Genomic DNA, 12,073 nt, shown 5'->3' with positions numbered 1-12,073 from the left:
TGATAAAGCTGTATCCCGGAGTGGCTATGCTTGCTCACTAACAAGCTGCCAGACCATAAGCGAGAAGCCTCTCTGATAATGAGGATATGTAGGATGGGCATGGTGGTGCATGCTTGCCATCCTAGCAATCAGGAGGTGGAGGCGAGAGGATCAGAAGTTCAAGGTCAGCCTCTGTGACTTAACTAATTCGAGGCCAGACTGGTCTACATAAGACCCTGTCAAAGCAAAACAAAGCAAAACACGGAGATAATTATATATACCATTCTCAAAAGGGTGTTATCAAAATAAGTAAGATAACATATTAGGGTACTTACACTCAACTTCTTATTATTTTATTGTATGGTTTTTCATTGATAGGGATTGAACTCAAGACCTGTGGTATTTGACCTGCATCCTTAAACCCTGTGCTTAATATATTTTATTAATAAATAAGAAAATGGAAAGAGTTGGACCCAATGCCTCAGTTTTTCCACCTATCAAATAGGGTGAATGAGCCTGTTTCTCTAGGTTATCATGAGCGTTAAATCGAATAAACTAGAAAACTTTGTGGAGTTGTTATTTTCTATCTAAGAAACTTCTGATTATTTTTTTCAACTGTCTTCAGATATTGCTGTGGTCTGGAAGCAAGGTCTTTGAAGAGCTCACGGATATAGAGAGACAGTTCCACAAAGCCCTGTATACAGTCCGTGCTTTCCTCAACTGTGACAGATACTCCGTAGGCCTCTTAGACATGACCAAGCAGAAGGTAAGGAAACTTCGGGAACAGGCCTTTCCAAGAGACACATGGTGATTAAATGCAGTCTAGTCAAGAATTCAACCAGCACAGGACACAGCCTGGGTTAAACTGGATGGCTATGAAAAAGGTTTTACATAAGCAGTAGGGAGACTGTTTGGTCAGTCACATGCTTGCCTCAAAACTGTGAGGACCTGAGTTTGCCCCCGGAACTGATGTAAGAGCATGGGTGCAGAGGTCAGAGGACAACTTTTGGAAATCAGTTCTGTCCTTCCACCCAGGGTTCTGGGGACTGAACTGGGTCATCAGGTTCTTGTGACAAGTGCTTTCACCCTGGTGCCCTCCTGCTGTCCTTGGGAGAGTCCTTTGCAGGTTTCCTCTGCTGTCTCACGGACATCCTCACCAACTTGGTGCTTTCTTTCTCTTAAAAGCATACTTCCATGAGTATAAACTGGAGTCATAGTGTAGTCTAAGGAATCAGTTTTTCTTATGGCTAGTGACTTTTGTGTCCTGTTTAAGAAGTCTTTTTCTAGATTCCAAGATCAGAAAGGTATCTACTTATGCCAGTCATGCAAGTTTTATTTTTATGGGTTTTACATGTAGCTCTACAGTATACCATTTTTTAATGTATACTATGATACAAGATAAATATAACTATTCCATGTGGACACCCAATCAGCCAATTATCTCATCTGGAAAAGTCTCACCCTTCCCCACTGCTCTATCGAAAAGTTCACCTTTTCTCACTATCTCATGGAAAAGCCATCTTCCCTTGGGTTGGTTTCTGGAATCTCTGTTCTGTTGCATTGGTTTATTTCTCTATTATACTACAATGTCATACTGCCTTAAGTTCAGTATGTGTGGACAATATCTTGATGCTCACTTGTGAAAAGATCTCTAGGCTTGGCATTTTATGTTAGAATTCTTCACTGTGTCTTACATTTCTTATACTTTCTCCCTATATTTTCTACCCTTTCATACTTAGGGACTTCAAATTGAGTATTTTTTCTCTCTACCTGCCATGCCTGGCAGAAACTAAGTTCCTGCTTATCTTCTACGTGAAACATGAAGTTCTTCTTAGACAGTGGTTCTCAACCATCCTAATGCTGCAACTCTTCAATACAGTTCCTCTTGTTCTGGTGACCCCCAACTATAAAACTGTTTCTTTGCTACTTCATAACTCTAATTTTGCCACTTCTATGAACCGCAATGTAAATGCTTTTGGAGATAGGAGGTCTGGGAAGGTGGTCGTGACCCATAGGTTGAGAACCCCCTTTCAAGGCCCTGAACTGTGCTGTATGTATCATAAACAAGTGGTGAACGAGACTTGGGTCTCTGGTAGATGCCCAGTTCACATTCTCACCCAGACGAGGATTTCTTTCTACTGTCAGAAATCTAGAAACAAGAGTCCATCTGGACAAAAGGCCGTGGGTGCAGAGTCTGAGCTTCATGTGAACTCCCTTCTGTTTGGCGTCTGGGTGACATTAGCATAAACAAGCCATCAGGACAAGTATGCTAAAAGGAACAAGGCAGAGAGGGTGGCATCTACACACAGCAATGCAGGGCTAACAGGTCACTATTTGTCTCCAAGTGTTAACAGCTCAGTGATCAGAGGGAGCTCTGGACCAGGAAGGCCTTCTCTGTGGCAGAGACTTTGACCTGACACAACCTTTGCATCTCCACAGGCAAAGAACACCAGCAGAGAAGCCACGGGAGGAAGCCTGGGCAGCCCTAGGGGTTTCTCCTCCTGCAAGAAGTCTTCTTTCTAGTTCTTTCTTTTTTCCCTCTTCCTTCTTTTCTTGAGACAAAGTCTCTTGAATCCTAGGCTAATCTTGAATTTGCCGTGTAGCCAAGGATAATCTTGAACTCCTAATCTTCCCTCTCTACCCCCTAAATGCTGGGATTCCAGGCAAGTGCATCTACACTATATTCAGCGCTGGGGTTCAAAGCCAGGGTTTTAGGCCTCTAGGCCAGCTGTCTACCAACTGACCTCCATCCCCAGCCCTCTTTTATCTGTCTTCCTCTTGTGTCTTGGTCCATGGTAAAAAGAAAAGCTTAAGATAAAATAAGTTCAGTAAGAGATGACTCATCACCCAACCAGGAAGCCATCAAGAGTGGTGCTCTACGTGGGCTGTGAACTCTTCCAGGGAGAATGGAATAAAGTACACGAACAGCATAATTGGCTACAGTCATGCATTTGTCTGATTTAGGTGTGATCTGATCAGTTGACTGTCTGTGACTGACTAGAATTTAATTTGTGATAAAAAACGTGTCTCTTAGAGCTGGGGGTGGAGTCTAGGGCCCTGCACATGCTAATGAAGTGCTTTACTTCTGAGCTCCAGCCCAGCCTTTGTTTGTTACAGAGGAGGGACGTGAGTCAGAGTGCAGGAGCTCCACTACTAAGTCAGGCTCAGGTGCAAGATCTGCTTATTGCGTTTAATAGCTTTTAAGATCTTTCGGATTTCTTTTTCACAACACTTTAGCAGTTAAAAGCAGCATTTCTGGAGTTGGCAGTGGCATTTTGTGATGTATTTTGAGACCTCGTGTTTTTCACCACTGCTGTTGTCATGACGCCTTTCCGATTGGCACAGACACAGCTGCAACACAATTATTCAGCTGTGGCCTTGTTGCTCTGCTATGTCTCCTCCAGATGCTTGGATTGTTTTCCATAGAGATCCTACTTTTTAAAAAAGAATTCGTGTGTGTGTGTGTGTGTGTGTGTGTGTGTGTGTGTGTGTGGTTTGTGTATGTTTTGTGTATGTTTCCGTGGGTGTGGGTGTGCACATGCTATCATGTGTGGAGGCAGAGGACATGTTTGGGTGTCAGTCCTCTCCATCCAGATTGACTGAGATAAGGTCTCTTACTGTTTGCTATTGCATGAGACAGGCTGGAGAGCTTCTGGGAATCCCCCTGCCTCCACCTCCCATTTTGCTCCAAGAGTATCAACATTACAGACATGTGCTACTGTGCCCTACTTTACCTGAGATCAAAGGATTCGAACATCCTCACACTTGCAGGGCAAGCACTTTTACCTATTGAGTCATTTCCTCAGCCCCAAGACCTTATTTCCCTAGCTAGTGTCCTACAACACTGGGGACACCCAAACTCAACACCCATATTTTATATTTTGGTTGATTAAACAGATCCTGTTTATCAATGTTTAACAAATATGATTATTCTCTGATTTTGCCCTTCCAGCCAAGCTCAGGTTTCAGTGATCTTTCTGCCTTCAAACTTTAGTGGTAGGCTGGACTTCTCTTTAAAAATGTGTAATTATTAATTTTTTACTCATAGGAATTTTTTGATGTGTGGCCAGTTCTGATGGGTGAGGCTCCAGCCTACTCTGGTCCCAGGACTCCAGATGGAAGGGTAAGTTTCTTTGTGATCTTTTCCATATGCAAGGGTTGGCAGTGTCAGCTGAAGGATATTTATTTGTTGTTTGTATTTATCTTCACTATATTAGGCTGTCTCTCTTGTGTTATGATAAGTCTTCACAACTTTCCGACCCTGTCACATGCAAATGTTTAATATGTTGCTGGAGTTTCGAAGGGATCCGGAGGGACAGGTGGGGCAGGAATCGATAAACAATTCTGCAGACAAGAATGAGTTCAGAGATGTCACACTGCTGGCTCAGGTATCTTCCCAGCAGGAAGTAAGAACCAGTTTGGAACTAGAAAGAGACTTCAGGTCTAATCCAGAATGTTCAAACTGGTAGCCAGAGTCCAGTTCCAACTACTTGATACACTTATTAGCTGCCTGCATTTAAGTTCTTGTTTGCTTGTACTTACAAAAAAAAACCCAAAACAACAACAACAACAAACAACAAAAGCAAAAAACAAAAAAAACTGAACTTGTTTAAATTGATAGTCAAATTTTTTGTAAGGGATCCTCAGTTTTTTTTTTTTAAAAGATTGAAGACTGGGGCTGGAGAGATAGCTCAGTGGTTAAGAACACTGACTGCTCTTCCAGAAGACCCAGATTCAATCCCCAGCACTGGGAGACCTGGGTTCAATTCCCAGTACCTGTATGGTAGTTCACAATTGTCTGTAAATTCAGTTCCAGGGGAGCCAATATTTTCACACAGGCAAAACACCTGTTTTTTATTTGTGTACAACAAATAAAATAAATAAATCTTAAGAAATGAATGGGAAACAAACAGCAACAAAAACCAGGTATTCATTCCTATAATGCCAGCAAAGTGGAGGCAGAGACTGGAGGATCACTGCAAGATCAAGTCCATCCTGGGTTACATAGTGAATTCTAGGCCAGCCTGGACTACACCAAACATAAAAAAATGGCAGTGCAAGCTAAGCCTAGTGACTTAGATCTATAATCTTAAGTATCTACATAAAAGGCTGAGGCAAGAGGGATAGTAAGTTTCAAGGCTATCTGGGCTACACAGTAAGCTTACAGGATATCTGGGCAACATAGAATTCCATTTTAAAATATAAATAAAATGAGGGCTGGAGGTATAGCTCAATGGTAGACTGTTTACCTAGCTTGTGTGAGGTCCTAGGCTCAATCCCTAGTGAGAGAGAGTGGGGGAGGGAGGAAAGGAGAGAGAGAGAGAGAGAGAGAGAGAGAGAGAGAGAGAGAGAGAGAGAGAGAGAGAACATGATTGATGAGTATTTATTTATGGGGACAAAGTGAATGTGGTTGGTCCCATTTTAACTGGACCAAGGTATGAAGTGTTAAAAATTGGTTGATATACCCCATAGTAGAGAATATGTGCTGAAGTCTCTTCAGCTTGAAATTCATTCCAGAGAAGAAATGAATAGAAAGCACTTGGGTCAGACCATCCAGCACTCAGGCAAGTACTGTTTTGGAGTCAAAGATACACTGAAGGCTTGGAAATAGAACTCGGGATATGTTGAGATGTGTTCATCTCTAAGGCACAGGAGGAGAAAAATCTCCAGGGAACGAAACAGACATGAATCTTATTTCACAAAGACCATCCATTGGATATTGTCCTTGAGTTCACCACCAAAGCCAATCCTAGAGGAAACACACACAGATGTGATTTGGGCCCAGACACAGTCACAGGATTGGCCGGGCTTGACCATGTAAAGAAGGTAGGTGTGGGGCTTGTGAGTTAGCTTAGTGGGAAAAGATGTCTGCGGCCACACCCTGATGGTTAGAGTTTGATCTCATTCAGTGGAAGAGAGAATATACTTCCACCAAGTCGTCCTCTGGTGTTCCCTACGTGTACACACACACACACACACACACACACACACACACACACACACACACACAATTCTTAAGTAAGTAGTAATGAAACTACTTTTTTGAGACAGTGTCTCTTTATGTAACTGTGAGTGTCCTGGAACTCTCTGTGAGGACCAGGCTGACCTTGAGCTTGCAGAGATCTGTTTGTCTCTGCCTCCTGAGTGCTATGATTAAAGATATGGGACACTATACCCAGCTCAAAGGTTTTTCTTTAATGAATGTGGGTACAATGGGAAGACACCCGAGTCCTGGTACCAGCTAATCTTGTGGGCTTGGGACGTTTCCAGAATCCCCCTTCCCATCCTGCCATGCGGGAGTAGGCCAGCCTGTCCATAGGACTTAGATCACCAGTGCTGGTCTCCCACTGTGACGTGCAGTAGGCACTCTAGTAGAAAACCAGAGCTGGCCGGTTGCACCTCATAGTCTGCCAGGCACTGTACCAGAACTGTTGTGTTCTTGTGGGCATGTGGTTTGAACCTAGTGCTTTACCACTTCCTTGGCCTTTTTTGCATTTTTAAAAATTGCCTTTATTTTTGAGACAGATTGCATAAGCTGGCCTTCAACTCACACATTTATCTTAGGAGGTGCTGTTGCTCCAGAACTTCCAAGTAGCTGGAATTACAGACTTGCACCAGCAGGCCTGGCTGTCATTTATTCCTTTTAACTATAAACCAGTTACTTTTATTTTCCCATTGGGTGGTTGAGGAGATTAAGATCTGGAAAGGCCAAATCGTTTGTACAAATTTAAAGCCAGGATGCTCTTCTCTGATGGCTGTCATCACAAACATGCCATCTCATGGGTCCCTTTGCCTCCTAATATGACTCATGCTTTATTGGCCAAATTCAAACGCACTTTAAAATTACAGTGTTTAACTTTACCCACCCTTCCTTCAACCCTAGGTCCAAAGCCCTCTAACAGCCAACTATATTTTATTTCATCTCCTTTAGAAAGTAAAATGGCATGTGTGTGTTTAAAGTATGAAAAAGTTGTACAGGCTAATTAGGCCCCATGGAAAAAAAGCAAAACACACTGTTTGTCTTCAAACTGCCATATTCCAAGGCACCAATATTTGGCTGCCACTGTACTGGTGGCGCTTTCAAAGACCCTGTGTCACGGTGCCTGCTGTTCAGCAGAAAGTAACAAAGGTACCCTTGATGGCTCTGGTTTGGTTTTCCAGAACCTGTGAATTCAGACATGAATGTGGCCTTCAGGGCCACACAGCAGCTGCAGTGTGTAGAAAAAGCCCTATTTTGCCTAACACACTGATTCCATTTTGCTGCTTTTTTTTTCTGAAAGCAAACTGATTCTCCAGGAGGCTTCAGGAGAAAAAAAAAACCGACACACTCACCAAACCTAGTAGACATGATAGGAACTTTTCAGAAGTGTCCCACGGCACTATACTGTCAGCTGAGCTGGCAGCCGCAGTGGCCACATGCTCACCTCCTAGGCTCGACAATAGTCAGTGTTGCTCAGCTGGGATGCCTGAGCTGCTTTTCTTCTCTTGTCTTTTTATTTATCCAAAATGGTTTGCATTTTACATACCAACCCCAGTTCCCCCTCTCTCCCCCCTCCTATCCCCCACTTTCTCCCCTTCCCATCCTCCCATCCACTCCTCAGAGGGGGTAAGGCCTTCCTTGGGGAGTCAACAAAGTCTGGCATACCTAGCTGAAGCAGGACCAAGCCCCTCCCCCTGCATTAAGGCTGAGCAAGGCATCCCACCAAAGGGAATGGGCTCCAAAAAGCCAGTTCATGCATCTCGAATAGGTCCTGGTCCCATTGCTAAGCTCCCTCCCACCAACAACAGATCAAGTCACATAACTGTCACCCACATTCAGAGGGTCTAGTTCAGTCCCATGCAGGCTCCCCAGCTGCCAGTCCATAGTCTGTGAGCTCCCACTGGCTCAGGTCAGGTGTCTCTGTGGTTTTCCCCATCACGGTCTTGACCCTCCTTGTTCATATGACCCCTCCCCCCCTCTCTTCAACTGAACTCCAGGAGCTCAGCCCAGTGCATGGCTGTGGGTCACTGCATCTGCTTCCATCAGTGACTGGATGTAGGCTCTGTGGTGACAATTAAGGCAGGCACTAATCTGATTAAAGGGGAAGGCCCGTTTAGCATCCTCTCCACTATTGCTGTGAGTCTTAGCTGGGGTCATTCTGTGGATTCTTGGGTATTTGTCTCCCTAATGTCATAATGGCTCCCTCTCTCAAGTCATCTCTTTCACTGCTCTCCCACTCTGTCCCACCCCCAACCCAGCCTTCTCAATCACTCATGTTCCCATCGCCCTCTCCCTTCTACTCCCTCGTAGTTTACCCAGGAGGTCTTAACTATTTTCTCTTCCCGCGGTCCTCCATGTGTGTCCCTCTTAGGTCCCCCTTTTTACCTAGCTTCTCTGGGGTTGTGGATTGTAGCCCGGTTACCCTTTGCTTTACATTCAATTTATCCGCTTATGAGTGAGTACATACCTGTTTGTCACTCAGGATGATTTTTTCTCTAGTTCCATGTATTTGCCTACAAATTTCATGATGTCATTCTTTTTTACAGATGAATAATACTCCACTGTGTCTTTTTTTTTTTAAGACAAGGTCTTACTCTGTAACTCAGGCTAGCCCAGAACTTACTATGTAGCCCATGCTGGCCTCTAACTTGTAGTGACCCTCCTGTCTCTGTTTCCTGACTGTTGGGATTACAGGTGTGACCACTACAGTTACCTGGCCCAGAGTCTCTTAATATAGCTCAGGTGGGCCTGGAACTCACAGTCTTGCCTCAGCCTCCGAAAGTGTTAGGATTACTGACATGAGCCACTATGCCCAGTGTTTTACAGTATTTCAACTTACAATGGGTTTGTGGGGCTGTAACCCACGGCGCATGGAGATGTGTGCTGTATTTGTTTAATCACTTTCCCAGTGACAGTTGTAATCAGGTGTGGCCTGCTCAAAGTTCTTCCGTGCTGTAGAAAATAGTACCTTCAGACTGTGCCTTGCCCTGAGTGATTCCTTCTTATAAAACAGCACTAGGTTCCACTTCGAGTGAAAGTGCTGATTAAGAATGATTTGGTCTGTCATTTATGCAAGTAAACAGCCACCATCTGTCCAGTGCCAACCACAAGGCAGGCTGATAACTCATTTATACAAAGAAAGTATGACTCCCTCTGAATGCATCATACTAAATAAGGAACATGTGGATATATCATCAAAACTGTATCAGAGCCCAGGCCACACATATCTTTGAGCCCAACACTCTGGAGGCAAAGGCAGAGGCAGAGGACCAACCTGGTCTACATAGTGAGTTCCAGGCTATCCAACTCTACACAGTGAAAGTCTGTCTCAAAAAGCCAAAATCAAAACAAAATGGTATCCGAAAAAACCAGACCTGTGAGCCCACTGAACACATAAGATCAATGAATGAATGAATGAGTGAATGATACAACTCTGTACTTGGATCATAGAAAAATAAGGGGCACCTAATGCTGGGTACAGCAGCATTCCCCAGTCCCCTTCATCAGACCATCCTGTTCATGAGACCACCTGTGCATGAGTCACGGATCAATAAGTACTGAGCTCTCAACTCTACTATAACATGCTTTACACACACACACACACACATTCACAAAGTGTAATACATAATCTGAGAGTTAATATTTGTATTTAAGATTGGATTGAAAAAACACAGGACTGCCAAAAGCCACAAATGCCAAGTGAAATCAATAGTAATTGGTGAATTTAAGCCACTGAAACTGACATAGTTGTGAACTTGTTGTTATTCAGTAAAATCTGACGCCACAGAAGGACATAGGCATGTTGATCTATGCTTCTGCCGTAACTTGCTCACAGAGTAGGTTTGGAGTTGTTGCAAGGCCTTTTGAGGTAAAGTGGCTGAAGTTTGTGGATGTGACAGGCATCCTTGAGAACAAGTCTGTAGGATGTGTTGCCATACATGGAAATGCTGAGTCAGAGAATATGAGCATTTTGGTCCTAGAGCCATCCTGCTAACTCTCTACCCACAACTGAAAATCATAGGTAGGATAGGGTAGCAATAAGACTTAAATCATAGGTAGAGTGGGGTATTAATAAGATTAAAGTCACAGATAGGATGGTGTATCAGTAAGATTTTTGTTGCTGTAGCAGATATTGAGACAAGAATGAAGTTTATAGGGTGAGCCTGGCAGAGTTCTCTGTAGCTCCATTTCTTTGACTGGTGGAGAGTGACATCCTTCTGTAGCTTTGGGAGTCAGAGTCAAGATCCAGACTCCTGAGGCAGGTAGTGCTGCGTGCCTGTAATTCTAGCATTTGGGAGGTCAAGGCAAGAAGCTTAAGGTACATTGGCTTCATGTCAAGTTTGAGGCTGTCTAGAAAGGGCTACATGAAACCTAACCAGCAGAGCTGGTAAGATGGCTCAGCAGGCAATGGCACACGTCACGAAGATTGATGACCTGAGTTTGATCCCTGGGTCCTGCATCATGGGAAGAAAAAAACATCAAATCCTACAAGCTGTCCTCTGATCTCCACTCCTTTGCTGTGATGGATGGGTGCACAGGAGTCTGCACACACACGCCTGCCTGCCTGCACACACACACACACACACACACACACACACACCACCACCACCACCACCACCAACAACAACAACAACAACAAAACCTCCCAAGGGGCTGGAGAGATGGCTCAGTGGTTACTTCCTATTACTTCCTATGCAGCCATGACCGGGAGGCAGGCAGAAAGAATGAGAATCTTTTGGGTTTAATGGTAGGGCTGCCATGCCTCAAAGGCATGTAAGGTGGAAGGTGGTGGAGGAAGACACTGAAAATATTCTTCTTGCCTTCCCATACCCACAAAACTTCACACACATGCCAGCACAAACCTGTGCACACACACACACACACCCACACACACATACACAACCCAAACAAGTCATCCAGCCTCTTGCATTTCATCTATCACACTAATAGCTGAGGGAGAGACACAAGTGTGGCATCGATGCTTCTTAGTAAGTGCAGCTAAGTGTCTGTTTCAGTAACAACTAGTCTGCGGGTTGGCAACAGCCAAGTGGTCATTGCCTGAGTGGCTGCACCCCAGGCAACAGAGATAGAGATACTGCAGAGCCATTTTATGCTTCTATCCCTAAATCATATAGCTAAAGGGTCCCTAGGCTAGAAATCAAGGCCCCTGCTGACTCATTGAATTGTCTCACTCTACTTCTCCTGCGTCTCAGTTCTCATCTATGAGATGGTTGCTAAGCTGCCCATCCCTCTTAGGCATACAGAGGACCTGATAAGATAATAGAATTTTCCATAGAGAGCGAGAGGAATGGAGCCACCTGCCAGCTGGTTCTGTGAAGGTCTATGACCTCCTATGACCCTCTTTGAAGGTCAGCCAAGAACAGTGAGTGCTGGAAGGCAGCAGAGCTGATCTTAGGGGGGAGCTGGGAGCAAGTTTGTTGCCCCTGAAAAGCAGGAGCAGATAACAGTGAAGGATAGGGTATGGGTACCTCGTCTTAGGCATAGGTAAATTTTGTGTGCTCTTTTCCCTGGTTTGCTGTTGTTGTTTGTTTGTTTTAAGGAATAGAGAAGAAAGAATCAGACTAGTTTCATGGGGCACCTCTGTTGAAGATCTGCCATCAGTGTGTAATTTTCCTCTTTTGCCAGGAAATTAACTTTTACAAGGTCATTGACTACATCCTGCATGGCAAAGAAGACATCAAAGTAATCCCGTAAGTTTCATCTCCAGACGTGAAAAGCTTCAGGCATATTTCCAACACCTTAAATCTGTGACTCCTAAAACTCTTATCAAACCCTGAACATCCATGTCCTTGATTGGGGGCAGAGAGAGCAGGGGAGTGGAGAGAAACAGTAGAGACTTACAAGGTGATGGAACCCGGTCTCCCAAGGGGAAGAGCTTGATCAAAGACAAGCATGCTGGGTTCTGTATCAGGAGGAGTCCAACTCCCTCCAGTAGGAGCCTGTGTTAACAATCAGCCTCAGCACCGCCTCCCCCACTTAAGAAAAAGATGATGGTCTCAAACTGGGGCTTCCAGCCACTTCTGTGGAGCCTCTTCTGTGGTCCAAGCAAGAAGCTGGGAAAGAGAGTGATGCAGGCCTCGAGGAACACTGTAT

At 44.4% G+C, this 12,073-nt stretch overlaps 1 protein-coding gene across 4 annotated transcripts in view; it reads left to right on the top strand.

Moving 5' to 3' along the window:
- Pde6a (phosphodiesterase 6A) overlaps positions 1-12,073 on the top strand; it is a 90,599-nt gene that overhangs the window by 38,548 nt on the left and 39,978 nt on the right. For all 4 annotated transcript variants that reach the window (XM_040741750.1, XM_040741749.1, XM_005074681.3 and 1 more), the window contains exons 4-6: positions 605-745; positions 4,028-4,102; positions 11,606-11,670. In XM_040741750.1, the coding sequence (XP_040597684.1) occupies positions 605-745; positions 4,028-4,102; positions 11,606-11,670 (281 nt within the window). The remainder of the gene's footprint in view (positions 1-604; positions 746-4,027; positions 4,103-11,605; positions 11,671-12,073) is intronic.

This window comes from Mesocricetus auratus, unplaced genomic scaffold (assembly GCF_017639785.1).
Source record: "Mesocricetus auratus isolate SY011 unplaced genomic scaffold, BCM_Maur_2.0 Super-Scaffold_6730, whole genome shotgun sequence".
Taxonomy (NCBI): Eukaryota; Metazoa; Chordata; class Mammalia; order Rodentia; family Cricetidae; genus Mesocricetus; species Mesocricetus auratus.
Note: the sequence above shows the minus strand (reverse complement) of the source record. Positions and strands in the feature narration are given on the sequence as shown.